The following is a 27,883-nucleotide window of genomic DNA, read 5'->3' as shown; positions in this document are numbered from 1 at the left end:
ACACTTCTGCAAGAAGGTGCCAGAACAACAATTACACATAATACACTGAAAAATCCTCAGCCAATGAGATGCAAGTTTGTTTTGGTTTTATTAATCTGTTACTTTTATGCAACAATGTAATGTTGGCTGAACAAATAATTTAAGTAAAGTAATTTGTCAGACACTTTTTTGTTGAATAAACGAAATTAAATTAAGTTCACATTGTTAAATTGACTTTTTTTTAAAGTAATCACAACATGAAAGGATTAAGTAAAATTGACAAAAGTGAAAGTTCACTTTTTGGGCGGGTTAAATATAAACATTTTCTGGGTTAATATAACCCAACTGCTGCACTCTAAAGATTATTTTAAGCTATTTGACAGAACACACCGCTGGGTTAAAATTGACCCAACATTGGGTAATTTTTAACCCAGCATGGTCACGGTGTCATTTTTAACCCAACACGTGTTCTGTCCAATATTTACACATTATGGGTTAAAAATAACCCAGCCATTTTTGACCCAACGCTAAGCCAGCATTTTTTAGATTGTACCATTAAAAAAAAAACTTTCAGCACATTGATCCCACAAATTTCCCATAAAAATGTCAGTGTGCCTTCTTGTTAAACATGTCACGGATCACTTCATGATCGAATCAGAAATAAAATGAACTCTCAAAAGATAAATAAACCGGACACATTTTCCGTGTCTTTTCTGTAATCTGTGTGTGAAAAGGTATTATTGTCTTCTGCAGAAGATGAAGGTAGAAGCCAATACTGCTGCTGTTTATTTTATCACATAAATCAAAGGATTAGTTCACCCAAAAAATGAAAATACTCTCATAATATACTCACCCTCATGCATGTGTATATGACTTCTTTGAAGATCCTAGCGTTACATTAAAACATGGTGGCATGTTGATAACTTGTATTTCTTGGATTTGCATGTTAACACTTCAGATTAGCTAAATAAGCTTAAAATATTAATCATTATGAGTGATTTATTTCTTTGAATCGATAATTTAGTATTAGTGCTGTACAAAATGAAATATTGTTTTAAATTACATGATAAAGTTATCATTTAATAACAAGTAATCATTTTTATCTCTACAGTAAAGATAAAAAGCAGACACATGAGGAGAATTTTGTTAAAAAGATGTAGTACTGGTAGAACTTCATGCTTTTACACTGCTGAGCCCTAATCTTTGTCTTCATGTCTCAGCCTGTACATTTTTACAATTATAAACCTAGCTGTGTCACTTGAATTTTTCACAGGGCGTTAAACCTGTGATGACTCTCACAAATCAGGGTGATCAAGATTGTTCTGAATATACTGTATAAAAACTTTCATATTTACATGTTAAAGATTAAAATTTTGCTCCAGGGTATAACTTTGTATATTTGTAAAGGTAGATATTAATAGTTCTGTCTTTAGAGTTTGCAGCGTACAAACTACAAAACTATTTATATATGTACACAATAAATCTATATTATACAATAAGTAAATGTATGTATGTGTTAATGGTTCTTTCTGCACAGCTTGCCGTGTGTGAGCTACAAAACTGTGTTTATATATAGTCTATGAATTATAAAGCATTTACATGCTTCACATGGCATACCATTGTATTCATCAAGGCCTGAAGACGTATTCTTGGATTTTGGTCACATGCTCCTCTGAAGTATGCTTTGAAGGGCTGAGCCTTACAGGCAGAGCATGACTTATAATGCCAAATACACCACAAACATTCAAATAATACTACATCACAGTCATAAACTCCCACATTAGCTCTCTTATCTTCTAAAATCCTGCTATCACCCTGTTCCAACTTCTGTTTGTAGACCAAGAATAACCCCTTCACAACTTTCCTGACCCAGCGCTAAACCCCAGAGCCAGCTTTAGACTGTTGCATTGGCTGCGGTGAGCTTTCCTGTGGTGAGAGGATGATAGTTGCGGGTTGCCAGGGTAAACTTCATCCTGGTTAGGTTTTTTTTGGTGGATTTTTGCAGTTAGTAAGCTGCATAATTACTCTTTTTGGACAACTTTAGACAATGCTTTGCACTATACAGTACATGGGTTAAACAGTACTGGAAACAAAACAGCTTAATGCGGAAAAGAGACGCTGACTGTCGGCAGTGTGGTTGTCAGATCTTTGGTCTGAAGATTAGCTGGAATGACTGTGTTTTGTCTGTACAGTTGAAATTCAGCGTTTTGTTGCGTTTTACGTGGTCTGTTAATCAGTCAGGCATCAGAAACAGTTCCTCATTATCATGTACCACCCTACTCACATTGTGACCTCTTTCAGCTTCAGATTGACAACTTCCCTCTGTGCTCGCTCCCCCTCATCCCGCCCAACCCTGAATAACTGATTTTAATCACCCGTGGTAATAAAAGTCACATGTCTGATTTGAACAATAGCCTTTTACTTGATGGCTGCATTCATTAGGACTGTAATGTTAGTATTTAGCTAAAAAATGCATGCTTCATGCTAGGTAAGCAAGAGAGAGAGAGAGAGAGAGAGAGAGAGAGAGAGAGAGAGAGAGAGAGAGAGAGAGAGACTTTTATTCAAGGGTATTCGTTATGCCCTAAACAAAGAAGTCTGGAAGTGCTTGCTTTTCTTTTCATTTCCCGCCTATTGGATGAAACAACTTCTCACGCACACTCTTCTTCTTTGGCGGTGGTTGCCGCGGGCGAAGGGCTTCATGAGGTGTGCCAGAATTCGCCTCAAAACACTAAAACCTGCTCAGGTGGAATATACAGTTTGCCAGCAGACGTTACAGTAGTGATGATAGTGAAGACTTTGTTGTATCCTTAACAGTTTGCTATATTTTTATTTGGTAATTTGCTTCCTTCCTCTCACAATTGCTCAAAATAATTGAGCTATTACAAGTGACATAGAATCCAATTCACTTGAAAGAATTCCTTCCTCCATTGTTCACCTGTCCCGCATTTCTTTAAAACGTTGGATCTCTCAAAAACACGCAACCATACTGTACAAACTCACCGTACCGAAAATAAAAAGACCGACGTTACCTGTCAGACCTCACTGTGAAATTATTAGCATCCTCCAGGCAATAGGGAGGAGGAGCCGTCTCCTCTCTGATTGGCTCTTGCGCTCTCTCTTTATTCAAAAAAACCACAATTTCTTAAAGCCATCAGGCTGTTCTGACTGGCCCTTTCTCTTATTCGGTTTATTCCTCTCTCTGTCACTCTCTGTGCTGGGATGGGCTTTCTTCTTTGTTTTCGTGTCCCTGTGTGAGCCTGCAGAGTGCAGTTTAAGTCTTGGTGCTTAAGCAGCAGTCAAGGCAATGAATGGAATCTGGCAACCGTTCTGGCTGAGCTCAGATCAGCTCTATGAGAAAAGTGACTGTTAGAGGCTGTGACAACAGAGACACATGGCACAGGTATGGATGACTACCTACATTAAATTTTAAGAGTTGACAATTAGGAATCAGTTCTCTTTAGGGGCGCAATGAGAACACAGTTTTTGCAGTCTGGTTTGTTTACTTTTTAAAGACGCATTGTGTTCCAACTACAGACACCTGTATAGGGAGTCGAGCATGTTGTGCTTTGTTCAGCCATGTTATTTTACACCATGCTGTAATGTAGTAGGCAGTTTGTGTTTTGTGTCACATTGATGGCTTGGGAATGATTTTGGTATTTTCTTTAACCTTTTTGGTGTAATGTAATTGCAGCCGCGTTCACCAGCATTGTGGATTTAAGATTTTAATAATATATACTGTAAATGTATTTCATATCGAAGGGATTATTACACATGGCAACATTACATTGTTTGGATGTGAAGCCTGTAGAGCTCACTGGAATTTTATGACTCAGTACATCACTTATTATTGACCCTGTGAACTCACTTTGTGTATGTGAATTGTGTACAGTTGAGCGAGTCATGTGCGTTTCTTAGTAGTTCTGTGGTGCTGTGTTTGGAGGTTCATGCTTTCCCAAATTTCCTATTACTCTACATTCACACGGGACGAAAGCGTTAACGCTTGATGGAAGGCTTGTCTAAAGCAGCCCAGTCACATGAAATTACGTACCTAAAGACCGTTTTATCGGACGCATGTGCGCTAACGCGATACACGTCTGGATCCGAACTTTACTTCAGGTTTTTTTAATGGTCTGACTAGTTGCTAAACTGATCTCTTGAACAAATGCCTCGTCGAAAATAACAAATGTTTTGGTTTCCTAGGTAATTTATGTGTTGTTTTTTGCTTGTTATATAAATAAACTACGTTTAAAAAACTTTGTTGTTATTTATTCTTAGCGGAGTTTACCGGAAGTTACGTGCAGACCACAACAGCCGCTTGTTTATGTTGTTACTGCTGAAACCGTCTATAGTCACGTAATTTTTTTATTGTTTTTCGTGATACTGTCACGAATTTCCGCATTTTTTAGTGATCGTATCACGAATTTCTGTTTATTTGTCATTGTCACTTATTGGTTACTCAACTGTTTTTCCTAATTTCTTACCATTTTCGCTTCGGTTTAGGGTTAGATTTACATAAAATGACATCCTTACCCAAACCCAACTCTAACCCTAATGCCAGGCCACAATGGTTTAAAATGTAGAAAATATAAAAAAATGAATCTGAAAAAATAGTATTAACCAATACTTAAAGTGACATCCTAACGCAAACACCAAATCTAACCCTAAACCGAAGCGAAAATGGTAAGAAATTAGGTAAAACAGTTGAGTAAACAATACGTGACAATGACACACAAACAAAAATTCGTGATACGATCACGAAAAAACGCGGAAATTTGTGACAGTATCACGAAAAATAATCAAAAACTCACGTGACTATAGGTACATCATTTTGTGAGACTGGGTAGTCTGAAGCGTGGCCAACAGCCAATCACAGTGGCCGCAACACATGCTCCGGTCTTCCATAAACGTAATTGGCTGATTCTGCCTGGGTTATTTGCATAAGGGGATCTGATTGGCTGACGCACGCGTTGCCGCTTGAAAAGTTGAGAAATGTTCAACTTTTGCCGCAAGCAACGGCAATGATGCGGCGCAGACAGATCCACAATTCAGTTCGGCAACGCATGCCGTCACCCATTAAAAGTGAATGGGAAGCATTAACGCTTACGCCCCGTGTGAACATACCGTTGGATGAAGCATTTTTTTATTTGCTCCTTTTTATGTCCTGCTGGGATCCTGATGGAGCTTCTTAGTCGAGTAATCTGATGTGAGCCGCAGATGCTATATTAAACACCTACGTAAAGGGTTGAACGACATGTTTAAATGGTGATGCTTTTAGTCATAATCTCTAATACATAACAACTCTCACCATTGTTGTCTTCACCTCTACTCTGGGATATAACTACTGTACAGTAGAATGAACAGCTGGAAAAATCTGTTCATGCTGATAGAAATATCGCTTTGTCAGGTAGTGTAGCATTCTGCAGCTGCTGCTGGTGCCCATCAGCTGTTTGTTGTTCTTATCATTGATATCATTTTTCTTTCCATTTTATGCACATAGCCAATTACAAATGTGCCGTAACCCGGGTTCACAATAACAAACAAGCCGTGTTGTTGTTTTAATGTCATGTGGAACAGAACTTTGGAAATTTATGGTGATATCCTCTATTGCCTGTTAGATATTCAGCTATTCAGCCCTTGGATTTACAGTAACAGCCCATCAGGCTCTGTATGAGTTTACTCACAAAAGCTTCTGTCCTTTGGTTTCCAGCTGTCAACTGTTTTCCCAGGGGAATAAAGCTCCTTTTGAAATTGGAGTTAAATAGTGAACAGTAAATATTGTCCATATTCACGATCCTTCCCAAATTCTCCATGTCTTTAAATTGCAGGGTGGATGCTTTCCCTTCCAGGATATGAAGCAAAAATATTTTAGCTTCTACAGTATGCTAAAATTGTTTTGGTCAATGTTGGTTCGTTGTTCGATGGCACACATAGAATACCAAGAACATGACTTTGCCAGAGGCTAGTTGTCCATTTGTGGGTACAGAAAGCTGAAAAAGATGATTGGCTCTCTCGAGCTTGCTCCTCCTTTGAGACCTGCATCCTGACCACAAGCCTGGAGCAACAGCCAAACCTTCTTTGAGCTTTAGCTCTGGTGTTAGTGTCATGGATGGGAAACAAGGACCGCTGGATTGCTCTTTTTCTAGGTTATGTGCTCTTAGTTGTTCTGTATATAATTGGAGTACGGTTTTTATTAATAAGCCCTAAAATAAGGTCTACTACAACTAAATAATCTCAAAAAGTAAATAGTGGTGCAAGTCTGTGCAGAATGTGGTTTTATGTGAAGAATTTAAGTAATTTCCTTGGCTTTCCTCCTGTGCTTAAAGTGTAGCTGCTTCCTGTCTGGAGTTACGCGATCTTTTCAGGGTGCCTTGACCCACACGTTTTCATTGGCAGTCGTTATACTATGCAAACGGCAGAGCAGCACTTTATGTTTTAGACCAGAAGTTTCTTACGTTGTTATTAGTCGTTGGTTATCCCTACCTTCATTTTTTATTACCTTTATTCCAGACTTTACTGACTTTATTGACCTTAGCAGGTCCAAAGCCTTTAACCATAGCACTAACCACAAAGTATGACCAAAATCTTGACCAAATGAGGGAATGTTTTCAGACATTGCTGGGAGCTACAGTACTCTTAAATGTTTTTATGCATCCCGTTTTTCATTCTCATTCTGTTTATTGGCCTGCATCCTACGTCTGTAGAGTCTAAAAGATCATTTATGGAAGTATATAAATTGTAGCTATGTTTCATGCGTCATTCCAATGTGTCAAAACATTTCGTAACACAGTGTCATCATCAGAGCATACTGTATCTAACAAAAACACAGTGGCTTCCAGATTAAGATGCCAAAACACCTTCCAGTATTCAGAACCAGCTTCAATGTGTTTAAAATTCTCATTTCCTTGATTGATGAGACTTTTATTTTAATTTAGCTTTAACTTTTACATTTGGTCCATTTTACAACTATTTGAAAATCAGGAATCTGAAGGTGCAACAAAATCAAATTTAAAGTTCAAATAAAGTCCTTAGCAACTGCAAACACTCACAAAAATTTACGGTAGTAAATTTACAAAATATCTTCATGGAATGTGATCCTTACATAATACCCTAATCAATTATTTTTGGCATAAAGGAAAAGTCTGTAATTTTGCATTTTACATTTAGGTATTTAGCAGACGCTTTTATTCAAAGCGACTTACAAAGATAAGGAAACAAGCAAGTGATTTGTCATAGGGAGGCAATAATAAAAGTAGTCACAGTTGCCAACTCTCGGGAGACAAATAAGCAACTGCAGCTTCAAAAACAAGCCCAAAACAAGCCCAATATTATAATTTTATTTAGTTTCAGCATTATAATGTATTATTTATTACCAATCAATGAGCCTGCAACATATTAGGCTAAACTGAAACCTTTCATTTATTAGAAAAGGATAAACAAGAAGGAAAAGACAAGAATAGTAATAGGAGCTGTAGATTATGTTCCATATGTATCTACTTTTAGTATTGGTATAAGACTACTTGTTTTATATATTACATATGCATTCATACATCACAAAAACATTGTAAAATTACATATTTACCTTACAAAAGAAGTCCATCCATTACACTGTCCATCATCTTCTAAGCTGTTTCATCTTGTCTATCATAACAGGCTAACGTTAGTTTTAAATTACAGTTTTGCGGAGTTCCCTCTCGCGAGCCCGCGCTGCCTGCACGGTCAACGTGACTTTTCTCCAATAAGGGGGAGAAGGGGGCGGATTCGGTGGGATGTATTTACGAATTACGCCACAGCACTTATATTAACTGTGAGCAGACATCAATGCATTGGATATTAAGAAAACGACAACCATAAATGTAAAGAAAACAGCGTTCCTAACAAGCAACCTAATTTTTTAAATAAGCCCAAAAAAACGCAACCCGCAACCCGTGATTTTTTAACGCGACTTGCCAAAATAAGAAGCCCAAAGTCGCGTATTATAAGCGGACTTGGCAACTCTAAAAGTAGTGCTTATACCAAGTTACAAGTTTTCATAAGTCCGAAACAATACCTGTTGAGAGAGAAAGAGATTTGGTTTGGTTTGGGTCAGCTCACCTTAGCGCACTGTCTTCAATTTCAGCTACTCTTGTGGCGGAGCAACTGATTTAGATTCCAACGTGCTTGCATCGTTAGGATTGTTTTTTATTTTATATAAAATAGGATTGTGCGATACGTTATCTTCCACCTGAGAAGGTCATGATGAGACATATTGAGCATCTCACACGCCTTCATGTGCATAGGTCAAAGTTCACCAAACTTTAAATTTGGAACCCATCATAGTACCAAATATTTGCCCAATTTGACAATGTAATTAGCAATAAGATTTCAATACTCTTAAGTCGCTTTTACATTACGTTGTACGACTATGCTCAGCACCACTTGGCTCAGCTTGACTTGCTTTACTTTGGCTCGTTTTGCTTTTTCACAGCAGTTTAGTACCACTTGGGTGGGATTATAGATTATAGTCGTTACAGTTACTGCTGTGACATCTTTGCAAATGCGATACAAACAAACACACAACACAGGAGCAATGGAGCATATCAATGGAATGGTGTTCTTGATTCTCAGCATGTTGATGTTTTTTCACCACTAAAAAGGAGTTTAGGAACTTGTACAACAAAGCACAGATGACGACATCACTTGATTTGCTTGACAGCACATAAGGGTAAGTTAATCTTGCAATGACGCTGGTAGTGACGATTCTCGCTGACCAGTCAGTGATCTACAATGTTTACGTGTCACGTTTTAGTTTTGTATGGCTCGTGTGGAACCTCAGCTGAGAAAAAAATCAGGTACTAGGTACTGTACACAGTGAATAACCCCTCAAAAGTGAGCCGTACCAGGCCGTACTATGTAATGGAAAAGCGCCATAACATCTTACCATATTTGAATACATTTGTAGAGTTTCCTTTAAAAATGTGAAAAAAAATTGTCTTGGCCTGCCCATGACCAATCTTTCCCCTGATCACACGCACTACCTCTCTTGCTAACCTCCTTAGCCAGTTTTGGAAAATGTATGTAATGATTATTTGCACAGCTCTTTCCTGTTTTTGCTTGGGTCCTGGTAACTGACATGCATATTTTCTAGAAAGCCCATCCTGTGTCTTATAACAATCTGACAGTCAAAATCACATATTGCACAATACTGACATTGTATAAATAATTTTCAATTGTATTTTCAAGCCACTTTATAACACTCCTGCAATCACAACAATGGCGAAGCCAATAAAACGCCAAGCTTTCAACAAGTCATGCCCGACTTCCCGTACCTTTGCCTTCCTGTGACGCAGTCACATCATGCAGAGCTTACCACATACTGTATACCAACGGACAATAAAAAAACCAAAAGCATGCAAGAACACGTCTTTATCAGCTTCAGATACCTCATACAGCTCACTGAGAACTTAATTTGTTTTAAAGAATCGCACTTGTTATTCAGTTAGTGCAGGTGTTGTTGGCTTATGGGTTTGTGAAACAGATACTCCATTTTCTTTCTCCTCTTTGTTTCTTTCAGAGCAAAGCTGATTTATTTAAACTGTGTGATGGCATAGTGCCAGCAATGCAAACTGATCTTCAGAGCTTCTCCTCTGTATGGGAACAAGTTGATAAAGGATCTGATTTCACTCTCACCTCCTTTGTTCTGGTTGGGGTCCCTTGGTTCTGGCTGAACTCAATGTGTGTTTTTGGATAGTTTTTGTTCTGTCAGGTATTGGACGTTTGGCAGACATTTGTCTTGGGCTAGAACCCTGGCCAGTGGAGCTGATGAGTTATATTTTTAGATGGGGTTTTCCAATGAAAGGGGTAAAAGAAGGGCATGGTTAAGGGGTTAAGGACAAAGTGAACAGCGGCACATCAAACGACTTATGTATGGTATTCCCATTGCCTAGAAGTGAACAAGTATGGAAGTTTCCCAATACTCCTGCAGGATTCCACAGAGCATTGATTCCTCATGCACCTGCTGCTTGGTCCATCATTGTGATCATCCCTTCAACAATGTGGACAGTTGTGTGCCTGTGTGTTTTGGAAGTGCAATCAACCGTGATCACGGATTTGCAGGTGTTGGTTTTTTTCCCCAAGGGGTGACCAGGCGGGCTTCGTACACTCTAAAAACAAACGGTGCTAAATAGCACTAAACGGGGTTCTTTGCTCGTAATCGTAGAGGAACCATTTTTAGTGCTATATAGCACCGGTGAAGCACCTATGAAGAACCATACAGGGGCCATATAGCACCACTATAGCACTACATATGGTTCTACATACCACTATGGTACTACACAGGTGCTACACAGGTACTTCATTGGTGCTATACAGTATGGCACTTAAAAGGGTTCCTCTATGATTACGAGCAACGAACCACTTTTAGTGCTATTTAGCACCGTTTGTTATGGAACCACAGCTCGATAAAAAAAACTTTTAGGAAACGTTGTTTCTAAGAGATATTATATAGGTATATATAGGTTTTTAAGCAAGTGATAGATTGATTATTTGATTTTACCACGTTGATGAATTATAATGCATTTTTACCTTCATAGTCTGTGAGGGTTTAGTGCATTGTGTGGTGCTCGGTTCTCTCAGGAGGAGGGATTTAAACACTTGTGCCTTTTAATCATCGTTTGTTTGTTATGTTTCCATTCGCTCAGAGCAATAGCTCAATATGGTATTCCTAACAGTCACATCTTACAGCAAATGAAATACAACAAAACAAATGTAAGACCCAAATAAGAATCCAGGCCTATGTTTGGACCAGAGTAATGTAAACATGGACAATTTGAGTCTTATGTAATGCACAGGTCATGTTGCACACATGCGTGAGTGTATGTCTTGCTGTGAGGTGTTTACATGATGCATTTACTGTCTCATATGACATGTAACATCAGTACTGTATGTGCTTAGTTTTCTGTGTGTCTATGTGAGTCCTCTTTGAAACTTATACACAAAACAGATACATCACTTTGCCACATTCCTAACATTCTTAAACTAGGAACAGCACTTGGGCTGATCTGATCAAGAAATTAATCAGTGCTGTAAAACTAAGACCTGAAAAATGCATGTTGTAGTAATGATTAATATCTGTTTATCATGGTAAACGTCTAATACAGTTAGCAGGTCATTATCACCAAAGCAAAGTTGATCAGGTCTTATATAACTCTGAAGGGCTTTATATTATGAAATGTGAGACAAAGCAGAAGAAACATACACTGTTAAAAAAATGTACCCCATCTGTGACTATCACTGGAGCAGTACCCTTTACAACTGTACAGATACAAATGTATATATTTGGTACCATATGTACTATTGATGCACCGATAGGATTTTTTTGGGCCGATACCGATTTAAACAGACAACTTCTGGCCAATGCCGATATTAAACACTTGTATACAATACTATACAGTTGGTCTATTAGCTAGTTTATTTCTGCATTAAATTATTTTTACTGAACATGAATTGGATCTAATTAACATTCAATTGCCCAACATAATAAGAGAGGCAGAAATTAAGCTAAAACAAATATAATAAGACTAGCCTGGCTCCGCCCTCCTACGTTCTTCCGCTTAATTTTCATTTCGCTTCAGAAGAACGTCTGGGACTGCTCTGCAGAGTTTCGTTTTCTGCGGCAAAAATCTGCAGGTCCAATCAGCGAACAGCGGGGAGTGGCTAAGAACGCAGACGTTGAGGTCATGCGCCAGACTGAGTGACATACGTCACGACCAAACGTTAGCGATTGGTTATGGCAGATTCAGAGTGACTCTGGGCAGATCCAGTAGTTTTAAACTTCAACAAAGGACCCTCCTTAACGGAAGTAACGCTTTTCAATGGAGCGTGGCCAGACTCTCTGTACAAATGAAATGAATGTACGAGAGTCTGGTTGCACCAGGCTATAATAAGACAGCATGACAACCTTCCAAGGTGGTTTTTGCTATTCAGCATTTATTTTATTAACAACATTAACTCATTTTTACATATAATGGATTTCTTTATGCAGTTAATTAAGAAACAATCGGTATCAGCCTCTCTCGTGCTATTGCAGACATGCTGATGGTTTCAAATTCATCAAAAATCGGCCGATAAATATCGGCGGCCGATAACATCGGTGCATCACTAATATGTACCTTTGAGATACTAATATGTACTTCTGAGGTACTACTATGAACTATTTAGGTAGGCTACAAAGCTGTACTTTTTGAAAGGGTACCACCCCAGTGATAGTGGGATACATATTTTGACCATATTTCGTGTACTGCAGATGTGTCTGGATGAGCAGTTTTTGTCCCTACAATATGAATGCTTTCTCTTACAATATGGATGTCTTTCTCAGACTTCTCAGGATCTCAATGTGAAGAATTTCATGGACCCAGCTCAACAAATTAGTTTGCTCTGTTTTTCCAGAAAGCATTTTGGATCACTAGCTTAAAATAAGCAAGATCTGTAAGTGTAATGTGTTTGACTGTCAAATAATTGAAAGCTTACTGCTTATCTTCCAAAAAAGCCTTTTATGGTAAGTGATGTATCTGTGCCAAAAATGTTGTGATTTCACAAGCTCTACAGTAGAGACGCTGAAGACCAAATGGCATTTTCTTCTTCAAACAGTTGGTAGTGATAATCAAAAAACTGGAAGCGGTAAGAGTTTGTCCTCTAAAGGTGGGAAGAATGGAAGTTCCCCTGAGAAGAGCACTCCATTGGAGGCCTTTGATTTGACCCTCAAATGCTGAACAAGTCACTGTTGCCTGGACAGCACTGTGTAATATGCACCAACAACTTAATTGCGTGTGTGCTTAAGTTGCCATGGGCAGTGTGTTGCATTGTTCCTGATCCTTTCTCACGCTCCATGTCCTGGGAGGTTCTGCTATCATGGGTTGGGTTATAGTCTGGGTGCTGACGTCCCTCAGAAACGGAGACTCTGCAAATCCAGAGCTCAATATCTGTCAGTAAGCACTTTTTTCAATTAGACAGCTCCCTTGGCTTAACTTATTATAGATGGCTCTCTGGAAACTTTATTCTGATTGGTCAATTTATGTATAATGACCGCTAAAATGAAAATCCAATGTTGTTGTTGACCACTTTCCCACATTGCTCTGCCAGTTTCATCCAACACAATATTACAGTAATTCGTAACTATGAATTTGCATGATTCTCATTTGTATGTTTTAGTACAATCTGTTTTCGCTCCAATGATGTTGGGTTGGGGGGTTTCATTATTGCTTATTTTAAAAATGGCAAATTTCACATTGTGACAATATATACAAATTAGTATAAATGTAAAAATCACTAGTTCTTAAGTAATTTTTTTATTTTATACATTAGAAAAATGTAAGTAGTATTTTTTTTGTACTAAATGCAAACATATGGCAGGTGATTCTCACAAAATCCAGATTAAGAAGGTGTCCAGCATCAGAATTTTTAAAAAGCCCTCAAAGCCAATTTTTTTTGCACAACAGATTAAGATCTGAACTTACTATAACCACTATTTGAATTATTTGAATTTATCGAATTATTTAAATTTTTTAGATTATCATTATCTAAATATTATCATTACCGCAACATGATATTACATTAAATATTTGCATTTACAAAGTTGTGTTTCGGTAATGAGAACTAAAAAGTTGTCTAAGTACCATGACAAACAAAATTGTAACTTTTATCTGGAGAGAAAAAATAAGAACTGCTTACCTGGTAGCCATCTTTAGTGTCACAGTCAATTATGTCCCTTCCAACACTTATTTTTTGAAAATGTTAGTTTCTTGAGGGCTTAAACAATGATTAAAAATTGTTGCGGAGGATGAGAAAAGTGGTCTTGGACACATTTATATTCCTTATTATTGTCTTTACATTTACCAATGATCACCAAATACCACATGTTTTTTTTTAACTGTAAATGTTTATAGTATAAAATGCACTGAAGCTTTTTATTTTTTAGATTTTTTTAATTATGAATATTTCCATGTCAAAGAACCCAAATCCACTCATGGACACATTGCGGTAATGAAAAATTTCCCCTTAAATGTGGAAAAAACAACAAAATTTGTTTTGTATGATGTCATTTAGTCAATTTATGTATAATGACCAATAAAATTCAATGTTGTTGTTGACCACTTTCCCACATTGCTCTGCCAGTTTCATCCAACACAATATTACAGTAATTTTTAACTACGAATTTGCATGATTCTCTTTGTATGTTGTAGTAGAAACTGTTTTCACCCCAATGATGTTGGGTTGGGGGGTTTAATTATTGCTTATTTTAATAATGACAAATTTCACATAGTGACAATGATACAAATCAGTATAAATGTAGAAATCACTAGTTCTTGTCCATATTTTTATTTTTTATTTTATACCTTAGAAAAAAATGTAAGTTATTATTTTATTAAAAAACATATTTCGTATAGAATTATTTACATTTGTTTTAGATTATCATTATTAAAAATTATCATTACCACAACATGATATTACATTAAATATATGCATTTACAAACTCATGTTTCAGTAATGAGAACTTAAAAGTTGTATAGGTACTATTACAAACAAAATTTTAACTTTAATCTGGAGAGAAAAAATAAAAACTGCTTACCTGGTAGCCATCTTGAGTGTCACAGTCAATTATGTCCCTTCCAACAATCTTTTTTTTAAATGTTAGTTCATTGAGGGCTTAAACAATGATTGAAAATTGTTGCGGAGGAATATAAATTGGTCTTGGACACATTTATATTCCTTATTATTGTCTCTACATTTACCAATGATCACCACATGTTTATGTATATTATATTTAAATATATATTTAAGCAGTACAAACCCTTTCAGTGTAATACAAGATTCCTTCATGTCATGTTGGGGCCCTGATAACCCTGTCAGGTCCAAGCCTATTATTTATGTCAGTGTATTTTATAATCACTAAGTTTGCCAGTAATACTTTGTCATGCTTACGGTCAAGCTCAATATAGTGCTGGAGCGTTACAATGTCTGTAAGTGGTTTTCCCTTACAGTAGCTTGAGAAAAGCTAACTGCTCTGTTTTCAAGTCCATTAAGACTGAATCTATATTACAGTCGAAAGTAATCTTGTAAGCTTATACTGTATGTGAGTAGGGTGGTTTTGAGTCGATATAAAGATTGGTAAAAACTTAATTCAGTAAAAATTTGTTCAATGGCATGCTGATTTTAATCACTATGTGCAATTTGGTGCTTAATTCAACATTTGTAAACACTGGCTGCTTAAAATCGAAAGATAACAGTAATTGCATTGAGGCATAGACATAACATTGGTTTTGGTGGGGCTCAAGTAAAGCCTGAATGCCTCTGAGATAGAACAAAACAACTTTTTTTTAACTACAAAACAAGTTGTTTTGATTTAAAAAGAAGAACAAAATGAAAGACATGTTGCCAGTCCTTTCAGGTGCCCTACAAAAGGGTCTAAGGGTCATGTTAAACATGCTTGTTGTGTCAGGGTTTCATGACCCTGTATCCTCATGGGGCTCATATTGTCTTTTACAATGGCTAGCAGGTTTTCTTCTCGAATTACATAACTTGAACCTTCGTGTGAGTTCATGAAGTTTACAGGAAACTTATTTTGTTCTAAAACATTTACATAGGTAAACTGCTTAAAGGATAAGTCCATTTTCTTAAAAAAATCCATATAATTTACTCACCACCATGTCATCCAAATGTCTTTCTTTGTTCAGTCGAGAAGAAATTACGTTTTTGGAGGAAAACATTCCAGGATTTTTCTCATTTTAATTGATTTTAATGGACCCCAACACCCCAAAGATGCAATTTGTATTATCTGCGCCTCTAGATGGTGCCAGATCAAATCAATAACAATGACGTTGTTTAATGACGCTCTGAAGCAGCGTGGAATTATGGGATTTGTAGTTTTTAACTCAACTGCTGATGGCAATCAATCAGACGCGAACGAGAAATCACGTTGACGGATAAAGTAATCAAGTCTAATAAATGTTGCGTTTGATGACATCGTTTATTTCATCATGTAAGTTTATATGTGATGTTCAAAACGAAATTGTTAGTCATAGATGTTACAGTATTAGGTCCAAATTCGATGGTTAACACAGCACAGAATTAAGTTTTCAACTTACAATCTACAATAATTTTTCACATAATGTATTGACAGTACAAATCTTATTGTGAAGTGTCTAAAAATAACCATTTATATTGCTGTACAATACCTCTTGATGTGCATATCGTCCGCGGGAAGACGCGCTGATTACAGTCTACACACTAATGTTGTGATCAATATAATAGCATACGTTTTTTGAAGGGTTACGAATCAAAACATCTCACCCATCGCGTAAAACACAAGCAGGATTACAATCTCTGTCTAGTTAAATGTTGTCGCAAAGCTTTCTCCATCCAGATAATGCAACACCAAATCCTCATTCTTTCTCTCGTTTTGTTCCAAACTCTTCTTGGGTCGTTTGGTTGGCCCGTACGCTTACGGGAACTGTCTTTGCCTACACAACCAGCGACAGACGGTAAAGATTAATCCATAAATCCATAATCAAGCGCGTAGCCCGACAGGCGCTATCGCATAGTTCCGCATTTGTCCACGACACTGGCTGCATCCGAAAACTCATGAGGAAATGACTTCGGAGGCATGAAGGCAGCTCAGAGAAAGACTTTCAGACGCACTTCAAAGGCAGCGTGTTTGAAATATAAACAGAGAGTGCCTTTGTGATAACTAATCACATATTTGAAAACTACAATACTAATTTCTCGCTAAAAATGCAATCAAAAGGTGCAAAACGTGAAAATATGCATTTATTTACACTAAATTTGTGCTCCAGTCGCTTCCTTGCACGCCATTTTATTTTTTCGAACTCGACCACTGTTGTCATGTGGTTTTTACGTCAGTAAAGGCAGTGACAAAGGGTCACATGGATATTAACGTCATTGACAGGAGACTGCACTGCCCCGTGTCAATGTTTTGAATAGAAATTTTCTCACGATTTACAAGTAGTTGAAAACATTACAGATATTGATAGTAATCAGCTGGACAAAATATATAACACTGGCCTAGTGGTTTTTGGACATTTTACTGCAAATATCTTACAAATTGCATCTTTAATTCAACACTTAACAGTTTTTTTCAACAGAGTTTCAAAGGACTCTAAACGATCCCAAACAAGACATAAGGGTCTTATCTAGAAAAACCATTGTCATTTTTGACAAGAAAAATAAAAAATATGCACTTTTAAACCACAACTTCTCGTCTATCTCTGTCCTGTGAAGCGCAACCTCACGCAATACGTCATCACGTCAAGAGGTCACGGATGACGTATCGAAACTACGCCCTAGTGTTTACAATTGTGGAGAAAGAGGACCGTTCCGACGTTGTTGTATGTGGAATGATTCTAATCAATGTCTTTGTGTCAGTTTATTGTTTAAAATGGTCCGCAAATATGCGTTTCATATATGTAACACGTGACCTTTCTATGTCATTATACGCAATTACGTGAGGTCGCGCTGGCGCATCACAGGACCGGAGATAGACGAGAAGTTGTGGTTTAAATATTTTTTATATTTAATATTTTTTATATTTAAATGCATTTTTATAGTAAATGCATCATATTTTTTTTTCTTGCCAAAAATCAGAATGGTTTCACTAGATAAGACCCTTATGCTTTGTTTGAGATCGTTTAGAGTCCTTTGAAACTCTGTTGAAAAAAACTGTTAAGTGTTGAGTTAAGTGTTAAGTGTTGGGGTCCATTAAAGTCCATTAAAATGAGAAAAATCCTGGAATGTTTTCTTCAAAAAAAATTATTTCTTCTTGACTGAATTTCAACATTTTGGATGACATGGTGGTGAATAAATTATCTGGATTTTTTTTAAGAAAATGGACTAATCCTTTAAAGACTTTTATGCTAGACGGTTTCAGCAGTAACAACATAAACAAGCGGCTTTCGTGGTGAACACGTAACTTCCGGTAAACTCCGGTAAGAATAAATAACAACAAAGTACTTTAAACATAGTATATTTATATAATAAGCAAAATAAACAACACATAGATTACATAGGAAAACCAAAACATTTGTTATTTTCGACGAGGTATTTGTTCAAGAGTTCAGTTTAGCAACTGAAAAAAGAAAAAAAAACTGAACCGGAAGTAAAGTTCGGACCAGACGTGTATCGCATCGTCGCACGTGCTTCCGATGAAACCGTCCTTAAGATTTTGTGTGATATTATGTGAACAGGTGACAGGTGTTGTTTACGAAACAACCAATTTATTGAACAATTATTGTTGCATTAACATGCTAATCAGTCAGTCACAAAGGTGACTTGCCTGTTTTTTATTTATTCCCTCATCATGCAAACTTTAGGATTTATCTGCTGGTGTCGCTTTTGCATTGTGTAAAATAGTTTTAATTTCTCATACGGTTTGTTCGAAGAACCACCCCCCTCAGGAAACTGTTCCAATTGTCAGTTCATTTTTCACATGTTAATTTCCTAAAAAGGCTAAATGCCACTCCTGTATTTTTTATTTAAATCTTGACCTTTCACATTTAGCTTCCGTTTGAAAAGCATACGCACGGGTTGTTGTATACATTTCAATACGTGGTGTGTTTTCGTGAGTGCCTCTTTATAATATCTATGACCATGCTGAGTTGTCAAAATCATGATGAGAGGGCACTGTGAGTGATCTGTGGGATAGTCGAGGGCTCTTTGTAATTATAATGCGTTTTGTGTTGCTTCTCGGCATACTGCCTTCCCACCCACAGTAAAAGCCTTTTGATAGAGTTCATATTCATTATCAGAATATCATAAGCCTCTCAACAGACCACACAAAGCATGGTGACAGAGTCACGCCGTCTCACTCATGCTGTGGAAATCTTCATCTGTTGATGCGCGAGAAATCGGTGAGTGGAGGCTTTCGTTCACGACTGTCATTCAATTTCTTTCTTCACAATGGCCTCATTCAGCAAAGACCTCCGACTAAACAGTGTCAAACTAAATTAGAGAGAAAGAGAGAGAGAGAGGGAGAGAGAGAGGTACTGGTTAGTAGAGTTGCTGGTTCTTCACCAAATGGTCTGACCGTCTACCTCCCAGTGAGAGTTGACACACTGAATTGCCCTAAGGGAGGCTGTCGTCGCCCAGGGAACCTCCAGGCAGAGAGACAGGCGACGAGCTTGAGGAGTTTGGTTGAATTGGTTGTTGTTGTGGGCAGCAGACTGTGATTTGTGGTCACAGTAGACTGTGTGAAAAAGCACCTAAAATGTGTGGAAAGAACACAATGAACGTTCTTTGTAAGATCCTTTGTAAGGGTATAGCTAAGAATGTAAGAAAGCAAAAAGTCTTAAAGATTTGATTACTGTTGCTATGATGTATTTGTATAGTCTGGTTATAGTGCTAAACTTGTCAGTCTTTAACTTAATAATAAATAAATATCTAATTTTTAGCCATTTTTCATCTATTTCCACCTTCAAGCAAATATTGTAATGTTTTCTGGAACTTATGGCATCTCGCCAAACCCTTAAATCATGGCTGTGGAATCCTGATCCTGGAGGGCACTGTCCTGCTTTAATCCTAAACAAACACAACTGAATTTCATTTCCAAATAATTCTGCAGACTTTTTTCAGGTGCGTTTAATTAGGGTTGGAACACTGCTGGACAGTGGCCCTCCAGCACCAGGATTCCCCCAATTCTGCATTAAATACACAGTGATCCTGAAAAGATAAACTGCTTCTATCTGACACACTCATGGTTTGGTAGAGCGTTGTGTTGTTAGTAGTGCAAAAGTTGTAGCTTTGATTCCCGGGATGCAGACATATAGATAAAAACGTAAAGCCTGTAAGTTACTTTGGATAATATCATCTACACTTTAAAAACAAACGGTGCTAAATAGCACTTAAAGTGGTTCTTGGCTCGTAATCATAGAGGAACCATTTTAAGTGCCATATAGCACCAATGAAGTGCCTGTGTAGCATTGGTGTAGAACCATATTGTGCTCTGTAGAACCATATATGGTGCTATAGTGGTGCTATATGACCCCCGTATGGTTCTTCATAAGTGCTTCATTGGTGCTATATAGCACTACAAATGTCCTCTATGATTACAAGCCAAGAACCCCTTTTAGTGCTATTTAGCACCTGTTGTTTTAAGATAATAACATTTGTATTACTCTTTTTTATTACTTCTGGTATATGTCTGAATAATAATACAAACTTCATATTTCAGAGTATCTAGTGGGAGTTTTTGATGTTTCCACCATATTGTACTTCTGTAAACATACAGCAGAGGGCACCCTGTGTTAAGAACTCATTGGCTGTATTGCAAAAACTGATCCTTGGTAAGAGAAATGTGAATTTTGATTATAACATATATTAGCACGCTAGGATGCTATTCACACAGCTTTTCATTGACATGATTTAACAGACTCTCTATTGCTTGCAAAATAATATTTGATATCATTTGGTACACTGGTATGACTTGTGCTACCTATATTTCCTATATGTGTTTTTTCCCATCCAGTAGTTCTAGTTCTTTTAAAGGTCCTTGGTAAACCGGGTTTTACTTACATCTCTGAACCCACTTAGAAAGCATGTGTTAATTTTTTACACATCTTTTTATGTTAAGCTTTTAACACATTATGTGTCATTTTGTGTTAAAATAAAACACAAGTTACGTTAAAAGTAACACAAATGTGTTGGTTCAATAATAACACAGAGATGGGTGGAATCTGAATCAAGAATCAATACTAATGTGTTGTTTTTAACACATCTGTTATAAGAGTGAAATAAGAGTTGGATCAACTAGATTGACATTCTCTGACTTTCACAATGCAAAGCTGTTTTCCCAGTTCACTCAAGAGCATTAATTGAAACCAAAACAGAAAAAAGCTCAGCAACTATTTTGTGCTTGGTAAACCTTCCAATTTTTTTTCAATTTTATTGGGTGATGGTACTGGTGCAAACTTCACATTTAAATCTACCTTCGTCTTTTTTTTAAAAGGAGAAAGGCTGTTTTACCTCATTTGACCTGTCTGTTATTAATCATCTCTTACAATAATGCATCTGGTTAACTCTGGAGTCCTCCCCTGGACTCCAGGATAAACCTCACCACAAATGTTTTCTACCACCCCTTTTAACCACTATCATAATAAACACATTCAATAGCACCAGTGTGCCCATTCTCATCTCTCAGCGTACCTGCCAAGAGACTTTATTTAAATCAGTATGTGTCCTCAGAATTTATATAGTTTGCAACAACAACTTCTAAAATTAAGTTCAACCAACAAACTTATTAAGTTGTATATACTTAGAAAATTGTGTTAAAAACAAAAAAAATGTTCTTTTTAGACTTTTCTAAAATTATGTTTTTCATTTAATTTCATTTTCACATTAATTCAATCAATCGTGGACACTGGTTTACACAAAATGCCTTCTGATTGAAACAGCATGTAAGATAATGCGCTGTGAGTCTGTTCTCAACTTAAGTAAATGCTGTACTCTTCTGCTCAATCGCAGTTACCTTTTAAAAATCAACAACATAACAAAAACCCTTTAAATACCAAAAGTACAGAAAATTAAACATTAATACTGTAAGCATGTTTTCATCTTAATTAGAAATGCATAAAATAACATCATATTTCTACATTTATGAAGTGCAAAGCATGCTGGGAACCTGAAACCTTAAAAAAAGTTTTTCAGATAATTACATTGAGTTACTACAACTTAAATAATGTTTTAAACATACTAACAAAATATTGTGTGTAACTTCAACTTAAATATCTAATTTTATGTAATTATCAACATTATAATGTCAGGATAACTCAATAAAAATGTTACTTAAAATGTAAATTCAACTTAAAATGTTTCATAAAAAAATATATATATATAAATGAAAATCAATATGAAATTTGAACGTCAAAATATAAATCAAAACACTACAGGTACAGTTGCCTGCCAGGGCTTAAGAGAGAGGTGTAAGATTAAAGTGTTGACACAGACACAGGGTGTTTCCCAGGCGTGTGGTTCAACAAAATTAATGCAGACATAAAAAGACAAAATGACTAATCTGTTCCAACCCACAACACCCTCTATAATCTGGCACAGCTTGTTACGGCCACACTTTATTTACCTTAGAGCAGGCCTCACTTCATAATTAAATAATTTCACACAGTACACTCATAGGTTGGGAGTTAAACGGTTAAAGAATTCATTGGCTGATGCGGTTGTTTTTACATAGCTGCACAAAGTTGAACGGAGGATCCCTCATTGTTGGGAAACCTAAACCATTGGCATGGCATGACAGGTTTAGTCTGTCTGTCTGTAGTCTCTCTCTCTCTTCCTCTCTCTCTCTCTCTCTCTCTCTCTTTCTCTCTCTCTCTCTCTCTCTCACTCCCTCTCTTGCTCGCTCCGTGCCGTGAGTATTTAGTGTAATCCAAAGTAGCAACAGGCTGGGGAAACTCTCTCTAGGGCTAATGAATAAAGAGAGAGAGTTGGGGGGGAGTGAAAGAAGATTGAAGCTGCCCCCTCCTCAACACACTCACAATGTTGAGTGTTATATACTTCCTACGCAGCTTCTTTGAGGTAAGGGCACTTCAGCTTATTTTCATACCTTTGTGTTGGTTTGGACTTGTTAGCGGAGTTACGGATTGTTAAAATAGATAAACATTGCACTGTCAGAGTGACCAGTTATGGTGTTTTGGTTTAATAAGTTATCTTGTAACTCCTCTAAGATTGTGCAGCGTCTTAGAACGAGGACACAGTGTTTAGGTTAGTTTTGATCAAGGACATGTAGCTGTTTTGGGTGAAGCACATTATTTTGGTAGGTTAAGCATATTGCATTTGTTAGGAAAATCTTAGGAAATAACCATTACTTTTGATTTGAATGTCAATTTTATATGACATTTTTAAAGGTTTTTTAACAGAATTTTGGTTGTGTTCTTGGGTTGGTTTCGTGAGACAACATATGTCTCTGATTAAATAAATGATGGCTATTTCTCTTCCTGGAGAGATTCTCTTACTATGCATTAAGTCAGTGAGGCTTCACCAGTGGATGTTTTAGTGTGCATGCTTGTACTCGCACAGCCGGGGTGCAGCATTGGCAGCATCTTCAGTTGTCATGGATTTGGGGAGGTGCTGCTTGAAAAATGGTTTTTAGTGGCACAATAGTCTTTCATCTTGTTTGGAGCCAGACTTCAACTGGGAGAGAAGATCATCTTCCAGAGGAAACTGCTTCTAGTGCATATGCACTAGCACCAAAAAGTATTTATGCACATTTTAAAGTATAAATGTATATATGAAGAGTTTGGTTCCAAAACGCAATAAATCCCTTTTGACTAATTTTGGTAAAAATGTGTTTTCTATACCAAGAAAGTGACAAGATAAAAACCACTATTTGCTGTTACGAACTTTCACATAGCATTAGGTTATAATAACATTAAAATTCAAATCCATAATTTAAGTTTTTAAATATTTAATAATAAAACTGATTATTTTTTCCACAAAATGCAATAAATCCACGACAAGTTTTTTTTAAAGGAATAGTCTACTCATTTTTAATATTAAAATATGTTATTACCTTAACTAAGAATTGTTGATACATCCCTCTATCATCTGTGTGCGTGCACGTAAGCGCTGGAGCGCGCTGCGACGCTTCGATAGCATTTAGTTTAGCCCCATTCATTCAATGGTACCATTTAGAGATAAAGTTAGAAGTGACCAAACACATCAACGTTTTTCCTATTTAAGACGAGTAGTTATACGAGCAAGTTTGGTGGTACAAAATAAAACGTAGCGCTTTTCTAATTAAAAGAGGAGCTACGTTTTGTGGCGTGATAGCACTTTTGGGAGTACTTCGACTCGGCGCAGTAACACCCTCCCTCTCCCATTATGAGAGGGAGAAGGGGAGCGGACTTTTCAGGCGAGTCGAAGTGCTCCCAAAAGTGCTATTGCGCCGGGAGGTAGTTCCTCTTTTGAATCCGCTTGGAGGGGCGCTGCGTTTTATTTTGTGCCACCAAACTTGCTCGTATAACTACTCGTCTTAAATAGGAAAAACGTTGATGTGTTTGGTCACTTCTAACTTTATCTCTAAATGGTACAATTGAATGAATGGGGCTAAGCTAAATGCTATCAAAGCGTCGCAACGCGCTCCAGCGCTTACGTGCACACACACAGATGATAGAGGGATGTATCAACAATTCTTAGTTAAGGTAATAACATATTTTAATATTGAAAATGACTAGACTATTCCTTTAATGCTATAAATCTATTGAATTAATATATAAATGTGCATTCATCTTTGCCATGTTATATTCATATAGTTGACTAGTGGTATACACTGATTAAAGAGTAACAAAACCCTAAACCAACTTTTTTTAGTTAATGGTCTGTAAGAATGATGCTTTATTAGTGCTGTTCATTGATTTTAGTAAGTTTTTTGACATTTGGATATAAATACTACAATATATGGTGTAAAAACGTCTGAGTGCTGCCCTCTTCAGGTTGAACGGTGGCTACTGCAGTTTAATTTTCCTATTGGATGTTGGGTCCAAAAAATACCTAGTGACGTAAGCAGGTTCAAGCTCACCACGCCCTTGTTACGATCTCACCACACACTTGGTACGAGCTTAGTTCGTCCTCTCTATCTCCGTTGGGATCTGCCCACTTTTCTTGCATTTTTCAAATATTGCCAGTGGGTGGAGTCAGGCTCTGCCCGGGGGTTTAGTTACGCTTTAAAAAATAAACATTAATGGCATTAATCAAAACACTTTCTTTGTCATATTAAAGGCTCTCTAAGTGAATCGGTGTGTTGATTTTTGAAATGTGTTTTTCAAACAAACTGAGCGTAGTTAACTCCTCCCCCTCCCTTCCGTGCTTTCATGAACGCGCCCAAACCCAACCCCCAAATCCCTCTTGGCGTTTATTGGCTGGAACACTTTGTTTTGTTTTGTGGTGCAGGTTTGGCCACTGTGTTTATTTTGAAGTTTGTAGAGCCTGGGCTGTCTTCAGAGATCACGTTTTTTTACAGCTTGATCAGCGGACAGGCAGCAAGCAGATAGTGAGGAGAGGTTTGCTGTATACACAAAAAATGTTTTATGGTCTGAAACGTGTGAATTCGCTTAGAGAGCCTTTAGGAACATTGTCATTGCTGCTGTCATTCTTGGGACATTGTCGCTGAACTTTTTTTGACAGTGATCAGCTGTAAAATGTTTTGGTCTTGCTCGATTTTCGTTGACTTTGCGTAAAATAATCTACAAGTTTATCAATGCCATCAAAAGTATTATTTTGTTTTGGTTTGTTTATCACGAAGTACAAAGTAGATGAGGAAAACTAGGATTCCGTGTATTCCTCGCCGCCATTATTGTTTACAATGTGTGAAATGGTGCGCTGTGATTTGTTGAGTGGATTTATTACATTTTGCAGAGAAGGAGGACCTGCGTTTATCGCTTGGGAAAAAAGGGAGAAAAGATGACAGAATAACATGGCGGATATTGGATTTTGCGTAAAATAAGAATTTATTTTTTAATACTGATTTTGGCTGTAATATTTTTTTTAAACAAAAAACCAAACTCTTCATATGTATAAATGATATAACAATATATAAAATACAGTGGATAACACTCTTACAGCAATACATGTAACAAAAAGACGCTCATAGTTGAGGATGTTGATCAACTCAATAAATGTATTACAATGGAATGAAATTAATACATTTTATACTGAGTGTCCAAATACATTATAGTGCCATTGTATATGACCATATGTTCAGGTTTATTTTTTCAAAAGAAAAATTAAGTCATTACTCTATGTACCTTTTGTTGTTCAAACACCCTATGAGGTTTTTTTGTGGTGTTTGGAGCCGAAATTTAGTTTTTTTGTTGTTTTAGTTTTTCTCTTTACAACAGGGTGGATTGTGAATCCTACAGAACACTTTTATTAAGCTTATGTGGTGCTTTAGCAACTGTTTTGAAGCTTCAACACAATTTTAAAGCTTTGTTGTAATAGCACTGTGATCAAAAGAGACCAACACAATCTTTAGATCTTCTCCTTTTGTTAGATAAAGAGTCATATGAGCAATGAAACGTCATGCTATGAAGTAAACATTCTTGATCTTTGACCTTTTGTGTTTCCACACCCACACCTGAAACCAGAGTAATGAAACCGCTTGACCCAAACAATATCGTCTCAAGCATAGAGCAACATTACATGACAGAGGATCCATCTCAGCTTCCTCTCTTGACAGGATTTTCAACGCTTAAATTGCAGTCTTCCCATGTTGTTTTCTCCCGGCAGTAGGATCGTCCGGCTGACAGCGTTTGACATGTCAGAGCTAGACACTGTGGATTTAAAAGTGGGCGTGTGGGCGCATGTGTTAGCACATATATTGTTCTGTTTTGGAAATGAACAAATCACATAGTGACAGTGGGATTAAGGCTTTTGCCGGTGTGTGTTTTTGTGTTTCTTGGTGCTTGGGGCCCAAACCCCTGTGACATATAGACTTGAGAATGTTGATTGCATACCAACTTAGTCACAGAGAAAGAGTCAAGCAGAAATGAATATGAGGAAACAGAGAAATGAATGTGGTTCATTAAAGGGAAACAAAATGTTTAGTGAGTCTCATAGGATTTGTCACTTGGCATGTGTGCGACTAATTTTATTACTAAATGTTTTTCAATAGCTTTTAACCTTCATCTATATAATCTTCTGTACAATGGCTTAGTAGTACAATTATATAACCCACAACAGCAGGAAATGATATGCGAGAAATGGTCTTTAGCTAAACTTATGTGGTTAAGACTTGAGTATGCTATGGAAAGTTAAAACACTGCTAAAATTTTCTGCAAAGTATTAGCAGTATTTCACAAAAAAGTATATAATATCTGTGAGCAGATATTCGAGTTCCCCAAAGTACAGACAGTGCGAGGCCTGTCAAAAATAGAGAGCGAAGCAGATAACAGGACAGGAATGTAAACAAACTCAAAAAGGATGACATGCAAGCTAATGTGAAATAGATGTGTGCAGCACTTCCAACTGCACCATTCCTTCAAAACACCAAACCTATTTAGACTCACATATGTGTGTGTGAATATTTATGTTTTTTGTTATTTACAAGAATGTTGCTTCATGGGTTATGATGACATTAGGTTTATCAATCTTCTTGGGCTCAGCAAAGGTCTTGGGATTGTGTCAGCCAAAGTCTCATGTTTGTCAGTCCCACACTGCTGTCTCGTAAATAAAGCACTGTATCTGTGTCGTTGAGGGAATTGCGTTTGTATAATCAGATTTTTGGGGAAAAGGCTCTTTGTGTTTTGGTGCTTGTGTCTGTTTAGGTTACATAACTATTGATGATGAATCTATTGCTCTAAGTAAACATGCAAGTAAAACTTCAGATTGACTGAAGAAACAAGCTGTGTAGAGTTAAGGTGCTGCTCCTGCATGTTTTTGGATTTCTCAGTTTTAATGCTTTGCACCCCAGGGCGAGTGTTATCAGAGCACAGTCTTAAGTTGTTACTCTCTCAGCGGGGGTACATTCCTTAAGCTGCTCATTGCCTTGTTAGGGACAAGAAACAACATGTTGTTTGGTCCACTGGTTCTACATGCTGTGTCCTGATAGCTGACAGAAATTACAGTGATGACGACTTGTGTCTCAGTGCATTTTCAGGGAATTCAAATAACATCGTAATTAGATTTTACAAGTAATAAACAGACTCTATTATCTATCGATTTAAAGGGTACAAGTTTAAAGGGGACCAAGTCTGTCAAAGAGCACCTATTACATTGCTAAAAAGCATTTGATGTAATACAATGTGTTTGTGTGGTTTATAGTTAAAAAAACACATTATTTACCACATACTGTACATTATTATTACTCCATAAATCCCTGTCTTTCTGAAATGCTCTGATTTTGTGCAAAGCCAGC

General features: G+C 37.0%; 1 protein-coding gene across 5 annotated transcripts in view; it reads left to right on the top strand.

Moving 5' to 3' along the window:
* Positions 1-27,883, top strand: part of arhgef4 (Rho guanine nucleotide exchange factor (GEF) 4) — a 92,922-nt gene that overhangs the window by 5,356 nt on the left and 59,683 nt on the right. The window contains exon 1 of one of the 5 annotated variants that reach the window (XM_073853256.1): positions 3,210-3,379. The exons of 3 other annotated variants lie outside the window; for them this stretch is intronic. In XM_073853256.1, the coding sequence (XP_073709357.1) occupies positions 3,371-3,379 (9 nt within the window). In that variant the 5' untranslated portion in view covers positions 3,210-3,370. Of the gene's footprint in view, positions 1-3,209; positions 3,380-22,392; positions 22,549-27,883 lie in introns of those variants that run through there. One more of the 5 variants, XM_073853255.1, reaches the window with a different exon arrangement.

Source organism: Misgurnus anguillicaudatus, chromosome 2 (genome assembly GCF_027580225.2).
Source record: "Misgurnus anguillicaudatus chromosome 2, ASM2758022v2, whole genome shotgun sequence".
In the NCBI taxonomy this organism is placed as follows: Eukaryota; Metazoa; Chordata; class Actinopteri; order Cypriniformes; family Cobitidae; genus Misgurnus; species Misgurnus anguillicaudatus.
The sequence above is the reverse complement of the archived record's forward strand: the minus strand, read 5'-3'. Positions and strand labels throughout refer to the sequence as shown.